Source organism: Camelus dromedarius, chromosome 2 (assembly GCF_036321535.1).
Source record: "Camelus dromedarius isolate mCamDro1 chromosome 2, mCamDro1.pat, whole genome shotgun sequence".
Lineage (NCBI taxonomy): Eukaryota > Metazoa > Chordata > Mammalia > Artiodactyla > Camelidae > Camelus > Camelus dromedarius.
The window spans coordinates 4,727,488-4,755,306 of record NC_087437.1 but is presented as its reverse complement, the minus strand read 5'-3'; the positions used below and the strand labels follow the sequence as shown (position 1 = coordinate 4,755,306).

At 44.8% G+C, this 27,819-nt stretch overlaps 1 protein-coding gene across 6 annotated transcripts in view; it reads left to right on the top strand.

Moving 5' to 3' along the window:
* Positions 1 to 27,599, top strand: part of HACL1 (2-hydroxyacyl-CoA lyase 1) — a 47,838-nt gene extending 20,239 nt beyond the window's left edge. For 2 of the 6 annotated variants that reach the window (XM_010988994.3, XM_064490882.1), the window contains exons 13-17: positions 1,254 to 1,408; positions 1,829 to 1,987; positions 2,783 to 2,890; positions 3,801 to 3,987; positions 10,544 to 10,738. In XM_010988994.3, the coding sequence (XP_010987296.2) occupies positions 1,254 to 1,408; positions 1,829 to 1,987; positions 2,783 to 2,890; positions 3,801 to 3,987; positions 10,544 to 10,576 (642 nt within the window). In that variant the 3' untranslated portion in view covers positions 10,577 to 10,738. Of the gene's footprint in view, positions 1 to 1,253; positions 1,409 to 1,828; positions 1,988 to 2,782; positions 2,891 to 3,800; positions 3,988 to 10,543; positions 10,739 to 15,336; positions 17,141 to 25,720; positions 25,838 to 26,350 lie in introns of those variants that run through there. The other 4 variants (XR_010382882.1, XM_064490875.1, XM_064490878.1 and 1 more) reach the window with 4 other exon arrangements.
* The last annotated feature ends 220 nt before the right edge of the window (positions 27,600 to 27,819 follow it).

The following is a 27,819-nucleotide window of genomic DNA, read 5'->3' as shown; positions in this document are numbered from 1 at the left end:
TCAAATAACTTTTGTATCGCTGCTGGAATCTTGTAATTTCCTCAACTGCACTCGTGGCTTTGCCCGATAGCTGAAGGCTTTGGAAATTGTAGTAATGGGTGAAACCACCAAACCGTCCACTCTTAGCCCTGAAATGAGCCGCTTCTGCAGGATTTGGCAATTTCTGTTTAAAGTCTTTGTATATAGATAGTGTTTTTGCTTTGATTGTGAGGAAAGATGTTTCTGATTTTTTCCTCCGTTTTGTGTATTCCCGTGCATCTTGATTCAGCTGAGTGTGGTTTTCTCATCGACGGAGTCGTGCATAAGCAAATAGGAAATTCCGGTTATGCTCATATTGTTCCCTAATACATCACTTGTCTTGGAATAAATTCACATTTTCAAAACAAGTAGCGTTGGTTTATACATGATTCTTTCATTGAAATTTTAATCAATGACTGTTTCTCCTATCAAGAGCCAGTCTCAGTTCTATTTCCTGAGTGGTATCGTGATTAATTCCTTCTTTTTTCCGTAGGAATCACCTTAGTGTAGGATGGAAGGCTCTTGCCTCTCTTCTCTGGTGCAGGAGTATAGGAGGGCCCCTCATCCATCGTGGGTATAACCTCCAGTGGACCGGACTAGCACAGGTGGAGAGGCCGTGCTGGGACCAGATGGGGCTTTGCTGCGAGAGCCCATGTGGCCTTCTCTCAGCGCGGAAAGGTGTCAGCCAGACACGGGCATTTACCTTGCTGTTTTCCATCCATTCAGGGTGGAGGGTGAAGCATATCCCCTTTATTCTCCAGTGCGTGTGCGGAAGACCCAGATTTTCAGATTTTCTAAAACCCAACTTCATTTTTTTAAGCATAGGGCCATATTTTAGATGAAAATATTCTAGAATAGAAATTTCACTTTTTCTGAGGCAGCGTTTTCCTGAGAGTGCTCAGATAAGAAGGACTGTTTAGTCTTGTTTAACCCAGTACTTCCAGACGTCTTGGTCTTTAAGATGCTAGTGTGTGCTGTGGATCTCCAGGAAGAGGGACATTTCCTGGCTTACTTGATTGTGTCCCACACTGGGACTGTGGGCCCTGTTCTTCTTAGCGTGCCCCCCGGGACTGTGCACGGATCAGCGGCTTCTCAGGGGCCCTCTGGAGGCCACTTGGGAATCTCTTAACTTGTTTGTTGCCTGTGTCCTAGTAAGTTTGAAAGTATTTAGTGACACTGTTTATTTTTATTGTTATGTCAATCTGATTTGATTGTATTTCCCTCTAATGCTTTAGGAATTAGCTTCCCAAAACTCCCTGCCTATGAATTATTACACAGTATTCTACCATGTTCAAGATCAGCTACCCAGAGACTGTTTTGTGGTGAGTGAAGGAGCAAACACTATGGATATTGGACGCACTGTGCTTCAGAACTACCTTCCTCGGCACAGGTACAGCTTCCAAAAAAGGAATTCTGATGATGAGAATGTGTTAAATTTGAAACTACAAAAAGCAGATTAATAAAACATTTGAGAATTATCTATGTCCAGCGTATAAGGACGTATTTCTTAAAGTATTCTTAGGTGGGGTTTTGTAGAGTTTTTATCCTTGGTATGGCCTCGAGATCATGCGATAACTTGTACACCAGGTGTTCTGAGGACGCGTTCACAGTCTTCCAAGCAGTCAGTGATTTTTCCTGCTCGTTCTGCTTATCTTTGACAAATTAGTTCCTTACAGTCTAAAACTTTACACTAAAGACGGTGTTTTTATTCTTTATTTTTCCACAAGCCATGTGACTGAATAGATTTGTGCCAACCCCACCATCTGTGACATGCCCCAGAGGGTTTCATTTTCGCTTTGTTTCCCAACAGGCTTGATGCTGGTACTTTTGGAACAATGGGAGTCGGTTTGGGGTTTGCCATTGCAGCTGCCATAGTGGCAAAAGATAGAAGCCCAGGGCAGCGGGTCATCTGTGTGGAAGGGGACAGTGCATTTGGGTTTTCCGGCATGGAAGTGGAAACCATCTGCAGGTAAAACAGCATCCTGAATCAGAGCATCTCTTTCTCCAGAATATGAAAAATCACACACAAGTCCCACTAGCCTAGCAAACACCAAGCATTCACCCTGTGCCAGGTGCCCTGTTCTCTGCACTGTGCTGTGTCCTGAGGACGCTAGTATAAATAACCCGAGGGTCTCTTTTATCCAGGACAGTGTGTTCATACCTCTTTACCGCATGCCAGAAACTCACCACACTGGCGGGGGTAGTTTTGAGGTCACTGAAGAAAACATTCTGGTCTGAAAAAAGCTTGTTTTCTGCAGGGAGATAGCAGAGCTTGATGGCTAAGAGCATGGCCTCTGGGGCAGGTGGCCTGGATTTAAACACTGGCTTGACCAGTCTCCTCTAAAGTGGGGATACGTACCTTACTAGTTCCTACCTTAGAGGACAGTTGTGAGGAACAAATGAGATAATCTAGGTGCTTGAGAGGGTATTAAGTATGGAAAGTGTCATTCTTACTGACAACGGGATCTATGAAAACCAAGGTTCAGGAAAGCTTGGTGATTTGCCCGAGGTCCATAACTGCACAGTGGCAGAACCAGGTCTGCCAGCCCCAAATCTGGCATTCTTTCTACGACCCCATGATATTTCTGTTAATGATTTCATAGTCTTTATTAGGATAACAAATGCTTAATTTTCAGTCTTCCCCTAATATTACAAAAATGCTGATAGAAAACTATCCATTTTCCAAGTTAAAATTTCAGTCCCATGAAAAGAAATTGCCTTAGAATGATGAATGATTTCCTTTGTATTTTGCTCTCAATTTTAGGTACAACTTGCCAATCATACTTTTGGTGGTGAATAATAACGGAATTTACCAAGGTTTGGATACAGATACTTGGAAGGAAATGTTAAAATCTAGAGATGCTACTACAGCGTAAGTAACCCAGAACAATGTATATTTACTTTTTTTCATCTATTTTAATCTCTCTTTAAAAAGTTCGCTGTATTGGAATGTGCTTACCGGGTGTAAGTGTTGCTTGCCTGCACGGTCAGCCCCTCTGAAGGGCAGGAACCCGCTCTGCATGGTTGGTTTTTGCACATCCAGTGTTGATTGGGCACTTCAATAAAGAGTTTATGATCAGGAAGCCACTGAAGACTTGGGTGAATGAGTTTGATCTCTAAGCCTTGTTAATGAAAGGGCTTATAGCAAAATGCTTCCAGTCCTGCTGTTCCTACTGCACCACGTAGGAATATGGATGCTTAAATATTACTTACGATACAGAAATGTTTCCTTTTACCACTTGGCTCAGTCTTGATTATCTGTTGACAGAGGCAAACTGAGACAGCAGTGTGGCCGGCTGTGGGCTACGAGGGCTGTGAATCTGAGTCCGCTGCAAGGGAGCGGGCGTGCTTACCTAGGCCTCGCTGACTTCATTTGTTGTTTTGCTTACTGTTTTGTAGTCAACATCCCTTTTTTTCCTCTCTTTTGAGGGGTTTCATAATAGTTGACGGTGTAGCCTGCACTGTGCAGTTTAGTAATCACTAGGCACATGTGTCTATTTAAGTTAGATTAAAAATTCACTTCCTCTTTTTAACTAGTCACATTTCAGGTGCTCACCACAACAGGTCACCAGTGGCCACTGTACTGGGCAGCACAGGTAAAAAATTTCCATCATCACAGAAAGTTCTATTGGATGTTGCCATATAGACAAGACAAAATGTATGGGACGTTTAATGTACCGGCATCTCGGTTTGCAGAAAAGTATCTTTCTGTTCAGTCAAAATTTTTCCATGAATTATTTCAGAGAATGACTTTTTTCTTAACTTGTGACCTCCTTTTACAGAGCCCCTCCGATGTGTCTTCTGCCACACTCACATTATGAGCAGGTCATGACTGCATTTGGAGGCAAAGGGTATTTTGTACAAACACCAGAAGAACTGCAGAAATCCCTGAGGCAGAGCCTGGAAGACACAACTAAACCCTCTCTCATCAACATCATGATTGAGCCACAGGCCATGCGGAAGGCCCAGGTAAAGGCAATTGCTAAGCAGAAATGCATCTCCCCTCCCACCCCCAAAAGTATCTACCTCATAGAACACCCTGTAATTTACAGAGTTCTTTCTAAACCATTTCTGAACTTAGCACTTTGATTTGTTTGTTCAATGAATATTTATTGAGATGTGTGTTAGGTGTGCTGTGTCAGGTGCTAAGAATAGCATGGTGAGCAAAGCCAGACTCAGCCCTCACCTCATGGAGTTTACTGTCCAACAGGAGAGAAGTACAGACGAGTCACCTCTCAACTGAATGTGTCACAACAGAATGAGGCAGTTTCTCTGAAGGAAAGAAACCCAGCTCTGAATGAACGAAAAACAAAACAATCAGATTTATACTGAGGTCACAGGGAAGGCTTCTCAGAGGAAATGATGCTTAAATGAAGGATAGGTAGGGGCAAACTCAGCAAAGAGGCAAGAGATGTGCAAAGACCCTGTGGCAGGAGGGAGCACACAAGTCCGAGGAGTTGCAAGAAGGCCAGCGTGGCTGGAGGGCAGAGGGTAGAGGAGGCACAGTGGAGGTGAGACTCTAATAGGGTGATTTGTGCGGTTACATTCACAGTTAGTTACTTCGGCCTCTAAAGCAAAACCACAATGTGGATGATAGCAGTGAGATAAATGACAGTGTGTAGTATGTTCCTCTCCAAGCCCAGATTAAGATGCTGTTCATACTTAACTTTGTGCTCGGGTCCTGGTCCCGGTACTTGCTTTCTCTTATATTCCTGTCCTCCACGCTTACACCTTGCATTTCAGGTGCTGTTTTCAGCACAATAATTTTTTCGAAGTAGTTTCTGTCTTGGTTCTTTATACACATATCTGCTGTTAAGATTTTTTCTTTTTTTGAACAAGACAGTGGACAGATGGGCAAATGGACACCTGGACAATGAATGAAATGTAAATTAGCAAATTTGGAAACTATAAAATATATAGAATTCTACTGAAATTCTGTTTCTGTAAAAACAGATACTAAGGATTTTGGTGAAAGGAACCAAGGGGAACTATAGGACAGCTGGAAAACAATAAAATGGCAATAAGGACATATGTATCAATAATTACTTTAAATACTAATGGATTAAATTCTCAAACCAAAATAAATAAAGTGGCTCAGTGGATACCAAAACCAGACACATCTGTGTGCTGCCTCTGAGAGACTGACTTCAGCTGTAAGGACACACAGACTGGAAGTGAAGGGATAGAAAGGGATGACACATGCATATGGAAACCAAAAGAAAGCTGGAGTAGCAATACTTGTATCAGATTAAACAGACTTTAAAACATAAAGACTGTAGTAAGAAGCAAAGAAGGGCATTACATAATGACAAAGGGGCCAACCCAACAATAGGACGTAACATTTGTAAATATTTATGTAGACAACATAGGTGCACTTATATATATAAAGCAAATATTACCAGACCTAAAGGGAGAAACAGACAGCAATAATATTAATAACAGGAGGGGACTTTAACACCCCATTTATATTAATGGATAGACCATCCAGACAGAAAATCAGGTAGGAAACATCAGCCTTAAATGGCAAAATACTAGCACACTGAACCCAGCAGCACATGAAAAGCATCACATGCCGTGGCCAAGTGGGAGTTATAGGGATGCAGGGTGTCTCAGCATCTACAGATCAGTCAGTGTGTACACTGCATGAACGAAGTGAGGGGTAAAAGTCATGTGATCATCTCCATAGATGCAGGAAAAAAGCATGGTGACAAAATGCAGCATCTATTTATGGTAAAAACTCTAAACAAAGTGGGTATAGAGGGAGCATACCGCAACATGGTCAAAGTCATATATGACAAGCCCACAGCTAAGACCATATTCAACAGTGAAAAGCTGAAAGCTTCCTCTGAGATCAGGACCAAGAGAAGGATGCTCACTCTCACTGCTTTTATTCACCATGGCATTGGTGGTCCTAGCCAGAGCACTTAGCCAAGAAAAAGAAATGAAAGGCATCCAGATTGGAAGCAAAGAAGTAAAAGGGTCACTATTTGCAGATGATGTGATGTTATATAGAGAAAACCCTAAAAACTCCACCAAAAACTGTTAGAATAAATAAATCCAACAGAGTTGTAGGATACAAAATTAATACACAGAACTCTGTTGCATTTGTAAACAGTAGCCACAGACTATCAGAAATCAAGAAAGCAATGTCATTTACAGTTGCATCAAAAATAATAAAGTATTTAGGAATAAATTTAACCAAGGACTTGGAAGATCTATACTCTGAAAACTATATGACATAAATGAAAAAAAGTGAAGAAGACACGAAAAAATGGGAAGATATTTCATACTCATGGATTGGAATTTTAGCAGTTCATATTGTTAAAATGTCCATACTATCCAAAGCATTCTACAGATTCAGTGCAGTCTCTATCAGAATTTTAATGGCATTTTGGAAATAGAACAAACAATCCTAAAATTTGTGTGGAAACACAAAAGACCTCAATTAGCCAAAGCATTCTTGAGAAAGAACAAAGCTAGAGGCATTAAATTACCTGATTTCAAAATATATTACAAAGCTTTGGTAATCAAAACAGTATGGTATTGGCATTAAAACGGACACATAAATCAATGGAACAGAATAGAGAGCCCAGAAATAAACCCAAGCGTATATGGTCAATTAATTTATGACAAAGGGGAAATGAATATACAATGGAGAAAGGACAATCTGTTCAGTAGATGGTGTTGGAAAAACTAGGCAGTCACATGGAAAGAATGAAATAAGAACATGTTCTTATGCCATTTTTATACCATGTTCTTACACAAAAATTAAAGTGGATTAAAGACTTGAATATAAAACCTGAAACCGTAAAATTCCTAGAGGAAAACTGGCAGTAAGCTCCTTGACATTGGTCTTGGAGGTAGTTTTTTTTTAATCTGACACCAAAAGCTGAGGCAACAAAAGCAAAAATAAACAAGTGGGACCACATCAGACTAAAGCTTCGACACAGCAAAGGGGACCATCAACAAAACAAGAAGGCAACCCATTGAATGGGAGAAAATATTTGTAAATTATATTGTGTGATGCAGGCTTAGTACCTGAAAAATATAACGAACTCATTTAACTCAATAGCAAAAAGTAAACAGTCCAGTGTAAAAGCAGAGAGAAAATATAAATAGACATTTTCCAAAGAAGACATACAGATGGCCAACAGGCACATGAAAAGATGCTCAGCATTACTAGTCATCAGGGAAATGCACATCAAAACCACAATGAGATGTCCCCTCACACCTGTTAGAATGGCTGTTACCAAAGAGACAAGAAATAAGTGTTGGTGAAGATGTGCAGAAAAGGGAATCCTTGTGCCCTGTTGGTGGGAGTGTATATTGGTATAGCCATTATGGAAAACAGTATGCAGGGTCCTCATAAAATTAAGTGCAAAACTACCATGTGATCCGGCAATGCCACTTCTGGGTATTTATGTGAAGAAAATGAAAACACTATCTCTAAACGATACATGCACTTCCATTTTCCTTGCAGCATTATTTACAATAACCAAGATATGAAACAACCTACAAGTTGGATTATTATTCAGCTATAAAAAAAGACTGAAATCTTACCATTGCAACAACATGGTTGGGCCTTGAGGGCGTTATGCCAAGTGACTTAAGTCAGACAGAGAAAGACAAGTGCTGTATAATCTCATGGAATTTAAAGCAAACAAAAACATGAGGCTCCTAGATACAGAGACAGATTGGTGGTTGCCAGGGGTGGGTGGTGGGGATGGGTGAAGGGGGTCAAAAGGTATAGAAAACAAATATGTCATTGGAGATGTAATGCACAGCATAGTGACTATAGTTAATAATGTATCGCATATTTGAAAGTTGCTAAGAGAATAGATAGTAAAAGTTCCCGTCACAAGAAGAATTTTTGTGACTATGTATGGTAATGAGTGTTAACTAGACTTACTATAGTGATGACTTCTCGATGTGTACAAATACCGAATCATTATGTTGTGCACCTGAAACTAACGTAATGTTATGTGTCAGTTATACTTCAGTTTCACAGAGACAGAGGCAGGCTTTGGCATAGCCTCCCCTGGGCTCTTCACAGAGCAGAGAGAAGAGATACTTGGGGAGAAGCATGCTGAGGGGGGTGATGAGCAGAGAGAGGTGTTGGGGAGATGGCATTAGCAGGGATCTATGTGGAGCAAGCAGGCAGACTCTTGTTAGGTCGGATTCACAACTACTCTGTACCTTTGTGGGTTTAATGATTGCCTTTTAAAAAAAATCTAATGAGGGAGGAGGGTGGGAAGGGATAAACTTGGAGTTCAAGATTTGCAGATACTGACTAGTAGCTATAAACAGATGAACAAATTTATACCGTAGAGCACAGGGAAATATATTCAGTATCTTGTAGTAGCTCATGGTGAGAAAGAATATGAAAATGAATATATTATATTCACGGATGACTGAAGAATTGTGCTGTACACCAGAAATTAACACAACATTGTAAACTGACTATAACTCAATAAAAAAAAAAAAGAAATCAAAAAAAATTTTTTTAATTCAAAATATCTAGTTGTTGAAGTTTTTAATACTTTGATTTTGTTTTGACACCTCATTTTCTTACTGTGAAAAAATTAGTTCCCAACAATACTAATTACTTACTTGATTTTATCCTGATGCACACACACATAGACATTAATTGTTACATATATAAGCTATTGTAATAGCTTCAAAATAACAATTTTAGTACGAATATAAACCTACTAAATTCAATTTAAGACATCTTTGCAGGTGTTTTTTTCCTTTAGTTATACAGTGAAAATACAGAGCTTTAAAGTCATAACTTTTCTCAAAGTGGTTATGCCACTAACTTTATACAGTTAGTTTCATTTGTCTAATTTTTGGCTTTAAATGGGTTTAAAAATATTTTTAAAAGAAAATCTAGTTGTTGAAATGATTTCTGCTAGCTAGACTCACAGTAAATAGGTCTTAAAATCTCATGGCATTTTGTCTGCAGCTGAGTATGTGGCTGGGATGTTAGTTTTGCAACCCAGGACGCCCTCCTCCAGGCATCAGGGTATCAGAGTCCTAGGGAAACTAAAGCCACAGAGGCTTGGTAAACACGTTCAGGACACACACACAAAATAGTCTTGACACCTGTGCTGGTCACGTAGGGGCCCAGGTTGTCCCTGCACTGCCTTTCTAAATGATCTTTGAAAGGTCTATTCTCTAAGTTCTCTATGAATTTGGGGTGGGTATGGCTGGAAAAATGCAAGTTCTTATTTCTTCTTTTATGATTTGATGAAGATTATCCTTATATTTTTTGCATGTACCACTTAACATTTTTTAATCTTCATTCCAGTAGAATTCCACACACATTATGGTTTCTAAGCGTTGATTTTTTACTGATGGAGTGTGTCCATCACCATTTGTCATTCTTTTAAAATTGAAGTATAGTTGATTTGCAATATTATGTTAGTTTTAGGTATATAGAATTTCTATAGATTATACTCTATTTAAAGTTATAAAATGTTGGCTATATTTCCTGTGCTGTACAATATATCCTTGTAACACGTATTTTTATATGCAGAAGTTTGTGTGTCTCAATCTCATACCCCTATCTTGTCCCTCCCCCATCCCTCTCCCCACTGGTCACCTCTAGTTTTCTATGAATCTAAACAAATATGTGCACCCCAGTGTTCAGAGCAGCACTATTTACTATAGTCAAGACATGGACGCAACCTAAATGTCCACTGACAGACGACTGAATAAAGGAGATGTGTGTATATATACATATGTTTGTGTGTGTGTGTATATATATATATATATATATATATATATATATGTATATATGTATATATGCATATATACACACAACAGAGTATTCCTCAGCCAAAAAAATGAATGAAATTCTGCCATCTGCAACAACATGGATGACAGATGGACCAGAGAATGTTATGCTTAGTGAAATAAGTCAGAGAAAGAATACTGTATATTACCACTTATATGTGGAATCTGAAAAATAAAACAAATGAATATAATAAAACAAACAGACTCGCAGATACAGGGAATGGACCGGTGGTTACCATTTGTCATGGAAGCAGTCTGGCTGGCCGCTTCCTGCTATAATACAGGGAGGCCCTAATCTCCACAGCTGCCTGTGGCCGGGTCACTCGTGTGCGATTTTAGTCTTGGGCAAGGCTTCCGTGCACTGGCCTTTCTACCCTCGTTCTTAGACATGGGAGCTCGGCCCTCTGTGAGCTGCCTCCATCTTCTCGCTTCTTTTGCATGGATTTCTGGTGCTTTCAGACTCGTTTTTTTGTGCCCTGATTACTATTAATAGGGGAGGACCTAGAAAGTGATTTTAGGTTGTTTTGTAGGATGAGACGGCAAGGTTCACTAATGGATTTTTATTAGCTCCTTTTTGGGAAGAGCTCCAGACCAAAGACAAACTTCATTTACCACCATCGTGGCTAGCGTGGTGCTAGCGGGACTTTTAGAGTTTAGATCAAGCGAAACAGGATCTAGTTTGAGACAGTTACTTCTTTTGACTGAATGCTTGTCTTTCTTTTTCTAGGACTTTCACTGGCTGACCAGCTCCAAAATGTGAAGACTCCGGTGAGTGGCTTGAGGAGCTTTCTCTTTCCTGTGAGGTGGACTTTTATTTTCCACAGCAACATTACTATAATGTTAAAATTGTTGTGCAAAGAAAAGTAAAATACATTTCTAAATGATATTTTATAATAAAGGAATTGATTAAAAAACATTAAAAGTTACCACCAGTATCTTATCACAGAAATAACCACTTACAGATGAAAAGAGTTTATTAAATAGCATTGTTACACATCAGTTTTCTTTTAAGTAAACCTATTCCTGAAGTCACATATCTTTTAAAAACATCTTCCAAGGAAGAAAGTTCCAAGAACTGTCCAGTGCCAGGCATGTTCTGTAAGTTGGGTACCTGGACTCTCCCTGCTTGTCTGTAGACCACTTCCTACCTTAGCTGTGAATGAAAAGCCGGGCTGGGCTAACAAGATAGCTCACAAATCTAAGTGTTGGAATACTGATCTGAGTTCTGCTGCACTAACTTGTAGATCTAAGTTAATTAGTGTTGGTTTGCTGTTCATGTTTTTTTGCTTGCCAGCTGGGTTTTCAAAGATACATACCTGGCTTTGGAATGTTGGTTTGCTGCCTCCCCGCCTCCACTTTTGTGATGATAATGCTGCTAAAGCTGTTCCATGCCTATTGGCCGAATACCCCAAGCTTGTACTTTACCCTATAAAACCTCATGCGCACGTCTTGGAGGTGCTCAGAGCTTCGGAGCAGAAGCCCCTCTGAGCCCACCGGCGTAATACATCTGAGTACTCCAACCCTCCGAGTGGCGCTTGTTTCTTGACTGGCCTGTCGTTTCCGTAACAAGCCTCTGTATTTCATGGGGCTTGTCCTACACTTATGAGTTGGGTTTTTGTTCTGTTTTGTTTTTCTGGAAATGACTTATTGAGCCAAAGGAGAAGTCACACCACACCCAAAGTAATAATTTCAGGGTATATTTGGATTAACAGCCTTTTTATGTGTGCCACCTTGAGACCAACAGAATCAACAGCCTTAATATATAAAGAACTCTTATAAATAAGAAAGATATTAATGCACTAGTAGAAAAATGGGCAAAGGACATGAATGTGTGATTAACAGAAGTACACAAGTAATCCATAAAAGTATGAGTATGAATAAATATGAATTGTAAGTTAAACAAAAACCTTTTTTTACCCTAGCCGCTTGGTAGTGCACTTTTTAAATGATAATTCTCAGCGCTGGGTGAGGTGAAGTGGGGACTGCCGTGCTGGGTGGAAGATGAACGTGGTGCAGGAACCCACAGAGTAACTCTAGCAGTGCTGGTGTTTGCAATCATAAATGTGCATACTCCATAACTTGACCCAATGGGCTGATTTCAAGAATGTATTTTAAAGAAGTAATAAAATATTCGGTCAAATATTGACATATATAAGGCCGTTCAGCATAGCTTTACTTAGGAACACCACCAGTGTTTAATAAGACATTTGTTATATAAATTATGATCTGTCAACATCACAAAGTAAATGGAGAAATAACCACAATATAATACTAACATGAGAAAAGCAAGCTACAAAAGTGGATGGGTCCGGGTCAGGATATACGCCTTTCACTCACACACAGATACATACATAGAGGGAAAAAGATGGGCACGAAATGAACCAACATTAATGTAACTTGGTGATGGGATCGTAAGCAATTTTTAATTTCCTCCTTTCCTGCTTTTACAAAATTTTAAAATAAAAATAATTATCTAATTGTATTGTTAGAACAGGCAGATAGCTAGATATGAGCAGAGAAAGGGGGATACAGACCAAATGGCAGGACATGGGTAGAAAGGAGGGGCACAAGACAAATGCAGGAAATCACACATCATGTAAGCACCAGGGGTCCCTGGGCAGAGAAAGAAAAGCAGGAACCTTTGGGCTGATAAGGGGCCACACCTTTTGGGGTGATGAGTGGCCTGGAGACCGCCAAAGAAAGGTGAGAAAAGGCAGGAATTTACAGTGTCCGAATGTAACCTTTTGCTCATTATGCCCCCATTTCAATAAAATCAGCCTTGCAGATCAGAAGTACCCATCGTGCACCAACGCCATGTCAGTGCTGATCCAGACTCAATGACAAAAATCCCTCCCTCCCTCTAGGAAGGTGGAGTTGGGATGATAATCAGGAAATATAACCCCAAGCCCTTCTCTCCTCAATGAATATTCTGCCCATTCATTTTTACACCCTATGTAACTAACTTGCCAAAGACACACAGGGCAGCCGCTCCCCTGAGCCTGCCCGCTCTCCCCTGAGAGTGTGCTGTCCATCCCTTAATAAATCTTCACTTTACTTTTCTTAACCACTACGTCTTGTCTCTGAATTCTTTCTGGGACGGGACAAGAACCTGGAACACCGGTTGCATCCACCGGCAACAGTATTACCGGTAACAGACATTATTTTAAGAGAATGCTGGAAGTGGAAAAGTATCCCTTATTTTCAGGGCCATCCTTGTTGATTTCTGTGGTTCTATATGAATTGCAGCATAGGACTTTATATCCGAGTTCAGCTTGTTTGACTGTACTGTACACATCAGACTCATCTCCACTGGCTGGTTAGGGGCCTAAGTGACCTCCACAGAGTGGTGGACTCCAGCTTTGAGGTGTGAACCCAGGGGATACCTGCAGGGAGCCGTGGTTTTTACCTGACAGGCCCATGAAATCAGGCCCCCCAGCAGGTTCTCGAACAGAGTTACACACTAGAGAGCCTGGGCTGTGTAAGAGCAGAGGGTGGAGGAGGTATCCAGGCTCATGTTACCTCTGCCCCTGGACCCTGGCTGCTGGCGGCCAAGGGAAATACAAGATTCTGCTGGAAGGCAGTGTGGAGAGCTTGATGGGTACTTGTGAGTTGAACTGTATAAGTCTGGATACTAGATACAATTTGGGGAAACAGCTCTTTCTCTAGCCATATTATCTCAAGAGAGAAGAAATGTTGGCAGAGCAGTAGACTGCCCAGCAGAGGTCAGTCTGAACGTACAAAGATCAGACTAGTCCAGGAGCACGGTCCACCAACTGCCTGTTTTATAAATGGGACCTTGAACTTGGTCTCCTCATTGGAATCTTTCCTTAAAGGATAGATACTGAATAAGCCCCTCTGAAATGAATCTGTTGGTTGATAGTCAAAGCTTGCTTGATGAAACATTTTGCATCCCCTAGTTTAATAACGAACACTCTTTTTGTGATCCTAGTACATTGAATGCTCAAGTGCGTCATAAGAACTGAACTTTGACAGATTATGGTTGTTTTCTTGATTTAGGAAAACTAAGAATCCGGGCTGGGAAATGGATGAGTTCCTCTGTTCCTGTTCTTTTCAAAACCTTTCGTACTTCAAGGGGTTGTCTGGGGATTCAAAAAGCTATCCAAGGGCGAGGCTATAGTTCAGTGGTAAGAGTGTATGCTTGACATGCTCGAGGTCCGGGGTTTAATCCCAGTACCTCCATTTAAATAAATAAATAAACCTAATTACCTCCCCCCTCCAAAAATAATAAAAGTAGGGGGCTGGGAGGAAGGGAATGAAAAAAAAAAAAAAAACACTTCCCCAATTGAAAAAAAAAAAAAAGCTCTCCAGAAGCCCCAGCCAGATGCCTGGCCTCTGGAAGGCACTCAGTCAACGCCACTGTGTCTTAGGAATACGCAGCTTCAGGGTAGAGGAGAACGCTGGCTGGAATTGTGTCCTGTTTAGCAGCATGGTCTCACTTTTCAAGTAAGTGGGTCCTGTTTCCCAAGAAGATGAGTCATTTCCTGGAAAGCGGGCTGTGTGTTTTCACTTCCTTCTGCAGCCACCCGCCCACTGACTAACAGTTGAATGAGCATCCATGATGGTTGGAAATCGCTCAGTGGGTATTTTCTGTGTTGTTTCACATATGCATCTTTGATGCAGCTCAGCTCATTATGTGACAGGAGTATATTTTCCTTAGGGAAAAAAGTCTCAAATCTGTAACAAAGAAATAATAGGGTTTTGACACCAAAGAAAAATGAAAATAGTCTTGCATCTGAAAATATCTTTGTTCTCTTACTATTTTTAATTGAATTGTAAGTAACATACAGTATTATGTTTCAGGTGTACAACTTAGTGATTAGATATTTTTATACATTATGAAATGGTCACCAGGGTAAGACCAGTTACCATCTGTCACCAAACAAAGTTGTTACAGTGTTACTGACTCTTCCCCATGCTGGTCATTGCTTCCCTGTGACTTGTTTTACAGCTGGAAGTTTGACCTCTGAATCCCCTTCACCTATTTCATCCATCCTTCCACCCCTCTTCCCTCTGGCAACCACAGTGTTCTTTGTATCTATGGGTCTGTTTTATTTTGTCTGTTCATTTGTAATACTTTTTAGAATCCACATATAAGTGAAATCACACTGCATTTGTTTTTCTTTGTTTGATTTACTTCACTTAGCATACCACCCTTCAGGTCTATCCTTGCCACGAATGGCAAGATTTCATTCGTTGTATGACTGAGTAGTAGTATGTGTGCTGTATGTTGAGTAGTATGTGTGTTGATACCACATCTTCGTTATCCAGTCATCTATGGATGGACATTGAGGTTGCTTCCATAACTTGGCTACTGCAAATAATGCTGCACTGAACATAGAGGTGCATATATCTCTTCAAATTAATGTTTTTATTTTTATTTTGGATAAATACCCAGGAGTGGGATAGCTGGGTCATATAGTAGTTCTATTTTTAGTTTTTTGAGGCACCTCCATACTGTTTTCCACAGCGGCCGCACCAATTTCCTTTACTGTTTCCAAGACACTTCTCTAGGCAGTGGAGAAGCCATGCTGTGCAGTGAAGAAGTGACTAAGTGGCTAAAGCGTGTGCAGACTTACAGTGACATGAATGTACCGAGACCTGGGAACCAGTTCAGTTCCAGATGGGGATTATGACTGAGGCATGCTGTGGGGAGCGACATGTGTACTGAGGAATCACCGGTGTTTTCTGCTGGCATTTGCTGCTAATCTGAATAGCACAGTCAGTGGATGGAGGAAATCGAAGGCCCTGCAAACCCCTCCCATAGGTGAGGCGCAGGTTAAGGTGCACCTCGGGTGGGGTCTGAGGCAGGACTGCCCGTGCCTCCGCTTTTCCCTGGATTATCTCGGCTCTCCCTCCCCTGCGAGGCCTTTTCCTGCAGGAGAGAGGCTAGCCGGTCAGCGAGCCCTACAGCCCCGCCACTGAGGGAGCCGAGAACAAAGGCACCCAGAAACCACTAGGTCTCCAGCCTCAAGGTCTGAAGGGAACACTTTACAAGGTTCGATGCAGGCCTGGAAATACCAGAGATGGCATCACCCGTCCTCCCCTTCCCACGGTCACCGGAGCCGGCTCTGTGGAGTACACGGGCCACAGCTGGACGGTTTGTCCCGAGGCCCATTCCCTGTCCCTGCGTTTCCCAGGAGCTGCCTCCTCACCCTGCTGGTCCCGGTGGGCTCAGGAAATCAGACCCAGCGTCCGCTGCAGCGCTCTGTGCGCGCACACCTGTTTTTTGCCACTTGGAAGCAGCTGTATTGCTAAAGGTCCGGCTCAAACCACCTCTGCCAAGAAGCTGTCCTCTCCTGGCGCCCCTGCAGCACCCTGCGTGTGCCTCCTTCACCACTTGCGATGTTCGTGGTGAACTGAGTTCCCACCTTCGTCCCAGCCCGACTGAGTGCCTGTGTGCCCGGACGTCGCCCATCTCTCCTCTTCCATGGCCTGCTTCCTCTTGCTCTGTTTGGCAAGCTGCTCTGTGGGGTGGCCCTTGAAGAACCTGCTCCCACATAGTGACACAAACATCACATCGGGGACACTTCCTTGTGGGGGTGGTGAAACAAGAGGAGGGGTGCACGTCACAAAAGCTGCAGCAGACAACTGTAAACAAGGGTGAGGGTGGATAGATAAGGCCCGCTGTCCTCCGAGGTACACACTGGGTGCTGTGGTGGGGGCCCTGGGGAGAGGACAGCTTCAGGGGGGTTATTTCCCACCTCAGCAGAACAGGTCAAAAGTGAAGTTGAGTTGAGTTACTGGGAATAAATATTTTTTTCACACCTGAGTGCTATGCGCCAAAATTTACACCCACTGCACTGAGCACTCCCAGCTAATGGGGACACTCCAGCCCCCACCCTCCCTCCGCCGCTCCTCTGGTCCCCTCTCCCCACCGCCCTGCCTACGTTATTCTTCAGAATTTTCCTGGTTATCTTCATTTGATTACTTTCTGTATTAACTTTAGTACCACACACAACAAATCTAGTAATGCCCATTTAAAGATACAGTGATTAGTAGAAAGACTTCAGATTCAGCAGGGCCACCAGATCAGGAGATGATTGCCGAAGAAAAGACAGTTTCCTACTCACAGTTCCCCAGAGGAGAGGGCGCAGGGCCGCAGGAGGAAGCAGGTCGTCCCGGCACTGAGAGACAGGGAGCTGGTGGGCTGCAGCCTTTACCGTGGCTTCCTCGGGAGGAAGGATGTGAGGCAGATTAAACAGATTTGGGATCGGCTCCTTTGAACAATGCCCTTGGGCTCCAGGGTGCAGAGGCTGCCCCCACCTGGTGCACGACCCCGGGGCGACTAGGGCGGGGAGCTGGAGGCCAAGTGGGATAAACGGGGAGGGGGCGGGTTACGGGCAAAGGATTGATAAGCCTTTACAAAGAGAGCTGTTTGCGCTCAAGGAGTGAGCTCACCTGGGAGGGGCAGTGCCTGGGGCCAGCAGGCGTCAGAATTACAGAAAATAAGATGCGGTTAATACAGAGTGGCATTAAATGGATACTTATTAAATCTTCATTTAAACATTAAATGAATATTTGGAGATTCAGATCTTAAAATATTGCTGACTTCTATTCAAGAATAAGGTGTCTCTGAATTTATTCAGGTGTGATTTCCGACCCTCAGTGGAGTTTTAAAGTCTTCATCATTTTCACGCTGCACTTTTGTTAAACCTGTTCCTAGACCTTAGTCCGTTTTGTCTCTATTGTAAATAAGTTCTTATCTTCCACTGTATTTATATTTAGCTCTTGTTTGTGTGTTTGTATATTAGTTCCGTGCCACAGAGAATTCTCTCAAACCTCTTCTCTCTGATGGGTGGCATTGGCAAGTACTTCCAGATGGATGCTAAGTGGTCCTGGTGACCGCAGGCATGGACCACTTTCCTTCTAGGTGTTTTAGAATCAGGATTCATATACTCTCTTCCTTCAGGAGGAGCAAAAGATGGCAAGAAGATCTCCCTACAAGGAGTTACGTGGGCTGCAGGGCTTGAATATCTTCCCCAAGGGACATAACAAGATGGGGAAAGACTTCCTACCATTTCCAAATTGGCGTTTGTGCTTGTGGTCCCCTGCCGTAAGACAGGCTTTCTTGATGACTGAATTAGGGCTAGTGGGAGTGCTAGTCAATTACCTGTCGCCTAGACTTCCTTCCTTCATGACTCTGAGACCAATGAGAAGGTAAACATACTGAGAAATCGGTTCCTCTGTCGTCTTCGCCTGCAGAATCTCAGACCGAGGTCCTCGGTAACCAGCAGAAGGTGACCTCCTTTGCGCCCTCTCTCCTCCCAGGTGACATGTGCATGGTTGGGGACCAGGGTGAGGGTGCTGTTTTAGTCCAAGTCTGCAGAGAAGCAGATGCCAACATGGGGTTAAACACGTGAGAATTTTGTTACGGGAAATTGCAATGAGAGCAAGCTGTGGGGCTGGAAGCTTGGGAGAGCCACCAGATGATGCAGACCAGACCCCAGGACAGGAGGGGGAAGGAGGCTTGGGTGGGAGTACCGTCGTTGCCACGCAGTCCAAAGAAGATTTGGCAAAGCTTCTCTCAGAGTTCCGTGTCTCCCGGGAACAGCGCCCTCTATAGACTGCTGGACACAGACAGGAGGGGGCCACAGGGTGCCCGGGAGACGGGCTCAGCACAGATGCCAGCTACGGGTTTCCGAGAGCCTCAGCTGGGGCCTCTGTCCTCTGTCACTTCCGCTCCACAGGCACTTGTGGAGGCCTTTAGACTGTTAGAGCTGAAAAACAAGGGGCAACATTCGTTCCACAGGACTTACAATCTTAGCACCAGACCCAAGTCTGTCTGCAGCAAGCTTTTCAGCTTTGGACCTGGACTGTCCTCTTGGACACAGTCCGATAAGCCCGAGTTTCCCTCCTCGCTCTGCTTTGGCAGTTTCACCTCTCTGAGCCTCAGTTTCCTCATCTCTATAATGGGGAGAGGGAATAGATGCCTAGCTCGGAGCCGCCTGGAGCATGTGCTATTGACAGAAACGCTTAGCAGGAAACCTGGGATCCCTGTGACCACCTTTAGTCCCTCTCCCTTCACTCCCACTTCTGTCTCCATCCCCAAGCCCATGCGGAGTCACAGAGCCAGCTTAGTCCCACCTTGGGAAGAAAAGTCCCCATGCCTGCACAGTGACCGTGTGCCTTGGACAGCCGGTCCGCTGCCCACTGGGGAACTGCCGCAGCCAGTGTTCAGTTTGGCCACCTCCCTCCCACACCTCAGCACAGGCCTGGGCTGTCAGTGTAAAACCAGGAAGAGGCACATTCATTTGAACCCAAACTCAATTAGCCAGGCCAGTCAGTAGCCGGGAAGTCACGTGCTGCTTTCCCAAACCAAACAAATTATTTTTAGATTATTCACTCTTCGGCATCATCCATGCCACAGCCCCTCCTGTTAGGGCGCATCAGGGAGAGCTGGCTGTGGCCAATTAATGGATGTTTCGCAGCCATTTTTCCGCACTGGGCCTCCGTGTACTCGGTGGTGGAAGCAGTACAAACCGACCCCTGGCTCTCAGCGCTGACAGTGCCCTGCCACCACCCGGGGGCTTTAAAACTCCTGGTCCTCGGGTTACACCTCAGCTACGCCTCGGCCCCATCGCATCGGAATCTCTCGGGTGGGACCCAGGCATCATCGTCTTTTAAAGCTCCCCTGGTGATTCCAGTGTGCAGCCCCGTTTGAAAACCAGTAAAAGACAATTTCAAAGTTTCCTTCCATCTCTGATTCCAGGGACAATGGCCTCAAAGAGGGTACAGCCTACTTCTAATTTAATCCATAGAATAGAAATTGTGTGAGTGACTATTCCAGCAGTTGTGTGATTTCATACTCGTCTTAAACTCCCCACTCTCGATCGTATTCCTCTTTGGCACCTTATCACTCAGTGTTTAGACTCCTAATTAACACCTGTGCCATGCATCTGCCATAAACCATTGTTTTCACTTACATAGCGTTTGTGGCAGGCATACATCCACAGAATGGGTTCACTTTTCTTTGTCACTCTAACAGACGTTACTCCTGAGCGCCATTTCTGCTTGTCTCATGTGTACAGCCCAGTGAACTCTTTCACAGGGGTGCGTGCACCTGGCCACCGCCCAGGTCGAGATAGAGGACCCTTCCGGCAGTCCAGGGCTCACCTCTGGCCCCTCCCACTCGCCCCGGCACCCCGCTGGGGAGCCCTCTGGCTTCTAACACCAGAGGTGAGCCCCGGTCTCCTTCGACTAAGGGCCTCCTCTAACTGAGGTTCGTGCCCCTCCAGTTCCCTTCTTCCCTGAGGATGCACTGAGTCCTGGGGGTCTTGCCGTCCTGCCATGGGCAGGGGGATCTGCCTCAGGCGTGTGGCTGTTCAGTAACCTACTGAGGTGTCACAGACCATCCCCAAACGTAGTGGTGAACATAAGACGTGCTCTCTCACAGGCTGGTGGCGTGATGGGGCTCAGCTGAGGTCTCTCGCAGCTGCAGTCAGATGGCAGCTGGAGCCAGTCCTCCAGAAGCCTCTCTGGGCTGGAAGGTCCAAGTTGCCTTCTTTTTCTGAGAAAGTGAAAAGTAGCTCAGGCTAACGATGTAAACATCTGCCGGGCCGGTCATCAGGCTGGAATCCGAGCCTCAGACAGAGCCGAAAACAGAGCTGGCAGGAGGAAACATCCCGTCCAAGGCCTCACTGCAAGGGGCGAGTGCCGAACAGCCCTCTTTTTCATTCCCAAGTAACTTTGTTTTCTAAAATCAAAGATGATCAGAAACTTTTTTCAGGAAGAATGACATGCCCTGATTTTGCCCAGAGGCGCTAAGTCCCTTGGACACAAAACAGCCTCAGTTTCTTTCCGGACAAACCTCAGGTGCGCCTCCTCAGGTGCAGGGTTTCTGGGCCCAGCACTTCCCGTCTGTCCCACCTGTGTAGTACCCGAGGGGACAGGACCTGGGGGCCCACTTCGCAGTCCCAAGCAGTTGTGGAATGCTTTACACAGGGCCTGCTCTGCTCTGAGCCTAGCAAACCTTTGATTCTGTGCTAAAATCACTTAACTGTATACTCTAAAATGGTGACTTTTACAGTATGTGAATTTATGGCCTGTGAGATATGGCATCTCAATTAAAAAAAAATAAATAAACATAGCCATGGAAAGAATTAGAACTTGTATACGGCTTTGAATCAGCTGGCACTCCCTGTGACGCCTTGTTCCCCTTGCCTGGCTCCCGCTGGGTCTCCTGGGCTCCGTCTGTACCTGGGCCAGGACACAGGAACTCTCTCCTGCCCCCATCGCCATCCTCCGTCTGAGCCCTAATTCCCACCCATCCCTTCCCATGCAACACACCTATGTTCTCTAAGCGCTTTGCATGGAAACTTGTTGGCTCTTAATGTCAGTTTACACTCAGTTTCTTTGATGACCTCAATTTTATAAAATGGTTTTTTAGTTAAAAACAAACAAAAAACTCAGCTTCATTTACATTCCACCAAACTCCACCTTTCCCCCAAATCCTGTATAACTCTACGTTTGTCTGGTGCGACGCCCCACAGTGAGGTGTGTGGTCTGTACCTGTCCGGCTGCAGGGTGTGGCTGGCTGTCCCAGGCTGTCCCCGGGGCCTTGGCCCTCCTCCACAAGGTCTCTCTTCCTGCCAGGGGTCTTCCCCTCCAGGGCCCCCTCCCCGGGCTGCCCTCTCCCACCAGGGACCCGGGCTCTCACACGGCAACTGACTTCCGCAAGGCTATAGCAAAAGCTGCCAGGTTTTCTGAAGACTTGGCCTGGAGCTGCCAGTGTCCCTTCTGCTGCACTCTGCTGGTTAAAGTGAATGACAGGCGTGGGAGGGAACTGCCCAGGGAAGGGAGTCCCGGGAGGTGTTGTTCATCAGGGCCACCTTTGCAGGCCGGCTACCACCACTGGCCTCTCTCCTCATGACATCCCTCCTGAGGCTTCATCCGCCTTCATCAGCCTCAGGCCCTCTTGCCAGTCTGCAAATAATATTCACTCTTTGCAAACAGCCAGAGCTTCTCCGGTTTGCCATGGCTCAGTCCCTCTCCAGGCCCTCCAGGGAGAGAGGGAGTTTCTGGCTGCACCCCCCATGCTGTGCTGGGCTGGCCAGGTCTCTGCAGGCCTCTCTCAGGCCCACCTGCCTGGGCTTCCTCCTCAGACATTGCATTGCTGACACCAGGTGCCACACTGGATGTGGCTTCTCCCGGGGCCAGCACTCAGGGGAGTCAGGCCCTCGTGCTGAGGATCCCCGACCAGGCTGACCTAGCCATTCCTGGAATGTGAACACCACTGACTGCATGAATGGAGGGCTCTGGGAAAACAAGGGGAAAAAAATGTGATGTGGAAGAGAAAGCGGCTAGAATCTAAAGGTTATATAGTATACCTTTTCTAGGAAAGCTCCAGCAGCGGCCTCTCCTGTTTTAGGTAGCTGTGAACGTTGATTACTGGTATTGTTTTGATCTGAATTTGAGGTAATGATAATGACAATAAAGTTTACATAATTCTTAGGAACCTTCATATACATAATTTTATTTCATCTTCACAGTAACCTTCTGAAAGGAGTGAATATTTTTATCCCCACGTTACAGACAGGGAAACAGGCACAGGGAAATCAGGGGGCTTTCCCAGGGTGGCACATTGTATGGTTTTAATCTTGAAGGGACAATTTCAAAAGAGGAAAGATTTGAAAGAGAACAAATGGGCCTGTGATTTTAAATGAGAACTTTTCGATTTTTCCATTTTGATTGTTTTTTTTCAAAATACTGGGCTCAAAATTTAGAGGCGAAAAAACCTCAGGGTTACCTAAAGAAGCACAGAGGTGCAGTATGGCGACCAGTTGTGACAAAGCGATAAAAATTCGATAATACAATTTCCGTTTAATTCAGCATGTATCGAGTCCCTGCTGTGTGCCATTCACTTAGCTACTCCCGTGTGTGACAGGATGGGAGCCTCTGAATTGCTCACCTGAGAAAGGACAGAGAAGCAGTTCCCGGCCTGGATCAGCTACTGGGGCTGCCAGACCAACTCTGGGCTGAGGTCTGACTCAGTGAGACTGACCACGAAGACGGTGCAGGTGACATAACGTTTCTCTAATTGCAGGAGCCTGGGGAGGGGTGGTGCTGTAGAGACGTAGGATTCAGGGCCCTGACGATGTCCTACTCCTCCGCAATAGTCACATGCAACAACGTGCCTGGGTGTGTGCTGCAGAGTCCTCTTCTCAAATTCCTGCCCAGAGGAACTCTCCAGAATGGGATGGACGCAGCGTTCACGAGCACCGAGACGTGGGAGAGGAGGGGCCCTCCAAATTCTCTGACTTTGGGGGCTCAACTTAGAAAACTGCTGCCCAGTAGATCTTATAATACATCCGGATCCTGCCTTTAAATAGCTGTGTAATGAACACTTGGCATTCATTTTTTCTTAAAAACCAGACTCCAGTTTAAGTAAAAACAGAACATCAGCTGACTGGAGAGAGAGAGGCCACCAACCAAAAACTGGTGCGCATTGGTGTTGCCTTCTTCTTCCTGTTTCTCTAAACATGTTTATATTTGCACATCAGGACAAGTTCGAGCTACTAGAACATAAGCCGCTTCAGCTTTCTTTGATGCTGTGACTCAGCTTGGGCAAGAGGGTTGAGAATGAGCCACAGAAAAATAAAATAAATTGGCTATTTATGGAGCCAACTACTAATAAAAATGGAAATGCGTTTAGCACATGTTCTTTCCAGGAATCTCCCAGACTGATTGAAACAGGGAGGGAATAAAAATGGAACATTGCTTTAGGAGGGCATTTGCACATTGGCTGCTGCCACTGATCAGTTGCCTTGAGCTTGTGACGTTCCTAATTCAAGAACTGGCCATTTCTATAAAGAAGGGAGAATTGTAAAAGAAATTTGGGGCAGGTAAGAAAGACAAAAAAAGTAATGAGATACGTATTTTTTAAATTAAAAATTTTTTTTCTAAGTAATTGTTTTTTTTAAATGGAGGTGCTGGGGATTGAACCCAGGACCTTGCGCATGCTAAGCACACACTCTACCGCTGACTATACCCTCCCTCCTATAAGATATGTTTTAAATTGACCTCAGTTCAAAAACTGTGTTTGAATTTGCAAACCACAGGCCTCTTCCAGTGTGCCTCAGTTCTGAGAATCTGTGCACCAAGTAGAATATAGTTACAAACAGAAATCTTAAAATATGGTTATATATGGTTTTATATGCATGTGATATTTAAAGGGAGGGGAGGAACATAGGGGGAAGATAAGAGACCAGAAAAAACACTGCCACAAGGTAGAATTTTCCAGGAGGTTGTCAGTTTGTCCAAATTTCCCAATGGAAAATGGTCATCAGAATAAGTATGCCCCAATAATTCAATCGCCAAAGATACGCTCCTTTCGCTAACTTAAACTCTTAGACCAGTGGTTCTCAAAGTGTGGTCCGTGGACCGCGAGCAGCAGCAGCAGCAGCAGCACCACCTGGAGACATTGGAAATGCAAATCCCCACCCAACTTCCAAGACTTCCCAAGTCAGAAACCAGGAAATCTGTGTTTTAACAAGCCCACTGTGTGATCCGATGGGCGCTAGTCAGACCAGTTGACCCAGATTCGTAAGTTTTCAGTTCTAGGCATCTAAGAGGGAAGACTTGGCCCGTTTTCCTCCTGTCCAGGTGTGCCTCATTTCCAAAGCCCGGGGGGTCAGGATCGGGAGGTGGATGTCAGGTGTGGATTGTTTCTGGGTCATGATGTCACACAGCTGAGGAGAGATGCAGGGCTCAAGAGAAGGACCAGGTTGGGCGCCCCTGCAGATGCAAAGTGGGGAGTGGGTTAAGGTGCAGAGGGAACTGAGACGCCTTCTGAGGAGGAAAGGGAAGGTCGGGAAGCACAGGCCCGGCTCCAGAGAACGTGTCCTCAGATTGGGTACTCCTCCCTTCCAGAGGGGGACTGTAACTTCCCTTCCTCTGGGTGCGGCCTGGACCCCGTGACTTGGTCCTAGCGACCCTGCCGCACTTCCAGGACAAGGTCACAAAAGGCACTGTGGCCTCTTCCTTTCTCTCGCTCTTGGATCACTTGCTCTTGGGGAAGCCTGTTGATGTGTCTTGAAGCTGCTCACGAAGCCCCACAAAGAAGTCTGTGCGGCAAGGAACTGAGGTCTCTGAAGAGCCTCCAGCCTTCAGATGGGCCCTTGCCACCTCCTGAAGGAACGTGACTCCTCCCATGGCCCTGGCTCCCCAGCTCCCTCCATCACCCACACTTGCCTCCAGCCCTCGGAAGAGGAGGGTCTTCCATCACAGGGCTGTCTATGCATTTCCCGCTGCTTAGCCTGCAGCCCACCCTCAGGGGCAGCAGGAGAGATGGACAGGAAAATGTGATAGAGGCCTCCCCTTCTCCCTGGTTGACAAACGAAAGTTGGACATGTTTAAAGTCTGCGATATGGTGTCTTGATCCATGCGGACACGGTGAGATGATGGCCACAGTCAAACCAGCTGATGTCCATCTCTTCACATAGTTACCGTTCTGAGGAGAGGGGGGAACACTTGAGATGTACTCTCTTAGCAAATTTCAAACAGTGTGCAATACACTCGTGTTAATATTAGTCACCTTAGGGCCTCAGAACTTCTTCGTCCTGCACAACTGGAACTTTGTTGCCTCTGACCAACACCTCCCCCTTTCCCCACCCCCAGACCCAGGAACCCACCCTTCTACTTCCTGCCTCTATGATTCTGGCTTTTTCTAGATCCCACAAATAAGTGAGGTCATGTAGTATTTGACTTCCAGCGCCTGGCTTATTTTAGTTCACTCAGCGTGATGTCCTCCGGTTCACTGTGTGTCCCCTCCACCCACCAGTTCACATGGTGAAATTCTAACCCCCAAGGCGATGCTATTGGGAGGTACCCTTGGGAGATGATAAGGTCAGAACCCTCATGAATGGGGTTGGTGTCCTTATAACAGAGACTCCAAGGAGACCCCAGGGACCCCTTCCACCATGTGAGGACACAGCGAGAAATCGGCAGTCTGTGAACCAGAAGGAAGAAGGTTTCCACCCAAACCTGACGGTGCTGGCCCCGCTGATCTTGGAATTCCAGTCCCTGGAACTGTGAGAAATAAGTGTATGTTGTTTATAAGCCACCCAGTCTGTGCTACGTTGTCAGAGCAGGCGGAGCTAAGACATCCATGTTGTCACAAGCGGCAGAATTTCCTTCTTTTCTGAGGCTGAATCATGGTTCATTGTACACACATAGCATTTTCTTTATGTTTCCATCCGCTGACAGACACTTAGGTTGCTTCCCCGTCTTGGCTATTGTGAATAGTGCTGCTGAGAGCATGACAGTGCAGAGAGCTCTTTGAGGTGCTAATTTCATTTCCTTTGAATAATTACCCAGAAGTGGGATCGCTGGATTATGTGGTAGCTCTATTTTTAATTTTCCCCCCAATTTTTAAACAAATCTAATGCTTTTTCTGAAACAATTTCATTTTTCCGTATTATTTACTCACAGTCGAAGTAGCTTCACCTGCCACATATAAAGAAGAGCTTTTCTAGGAAGAATGTTTCTGAAGAGTTTTCCTTTCCTGTCACATCAGGTTTCCACCAGAAGCCCTCCTCATCAGGCGTTTCACGAGAGAAGACTCAATCACAGGGAGGGGTGCGGACCAGGAGAACACAAGACTCCATTAAGAGGAACGGTTACCGTAACCACATTTCCATTTCCTCTTTGGACTTCAGCTCAACCACATAAACAAGGTGGGAGCAGAATTATGTAATATGAGGCTGTTGAGACAAAGTAGCCTGCTATGAGGGTGGGACTGGGCTGTGCCCTCCAAATTACATGATGGAATTAGAAATCCATCCAGGTCAGGTGCAGTGGATAGGATTACTTCCAGAAAGACTCTTTTGAGAATGCAGACTGTGCCAGAATTTTTATGTGATAACTTAATGGAATTGACACATAAAATGGACCAGCAATGGATGCGTTCTGTTTCTACCAACATGTCCTTGAGTTAAAATTCCATCTGGGGAAGGGACAAAACCTCCACGTGTCTGGAGTCTAATTCTGGTGTCTGGCGTGAGCTTCAGAGAGCACCGTCTCAATCCTTCACTCCACCTTCAAGGCTGGCTTGTGATCCCTAGCTGCTTCCTGCCTCACCAGGTCTGCAGAGCTTCGAGGGACCCCGACCAGGGCCCATGCACGGACTTGACTGCCCGTCTGGTTTCTGCCTGTGTCTGTGCCCCACCGGACCGGGCAGTAAGCTGAGGAGGGCCTGAAGGAGCACACAGAACCCAGGCTCTCACTCCCTGATATGTTTGGGTGCTTCATGAGTTTTACTGTTTCAAAAATTTTTAAGACTGTACTGAGGCTGCTGGTGCCAATTTTATGAATCAGGTAAGTTCTTACTTGTTGGCTGCAGTTGTATACATTTCCCTGAAGACACCATAGTGTCCAGCTTTATTAGTAAATATGACACATTGGAGCATCAGGTGCTTTGTGAGACTGGCGGAGGGTTTTAACCCAGCAGTGAGCGTTGCTTGTGAGCAGACTATTTTTAATTTTTTGAGGGATTAATTTTAGTCTCCGTTTTCCATAATGGCAGTACCAGTTTACCTTCCCGCCAACAGTGCACAAGGGTTCCCTTTTCTCCACATCCTCACCAACACTTATGTTTTATATCATTTTGAGGATGGCCATTCTGGCACGTGTGGTGTGATATCACATTGTGGTTTTCTCTCATCAGTGCATTTCCCTGTTGATTAGTGATGTTGAACATTTTTCCATGTATCTGTTGACCACTTAGATATCTTTGGAAAAATATCTATTCAAGTCCTTGCCCGTTTTTAAATCAGGTTATTTGTATTCTTGCTTGAGTTGTTTGAGCTCCTTATGTATATTGGTTACTAATCCCTGATCAGATGTATGGTTTGCAGATACTTTCCCCATCCTGTAGGTTGTTTCTTCACTCTGTTTCTCGTTTCCTTGGCTGTACAGAAACTTTTTAATTGAATGCAATCTCATTTGACTATCTTTGTTTTCACTGCCTGTGCTTTTTGGGGTCAT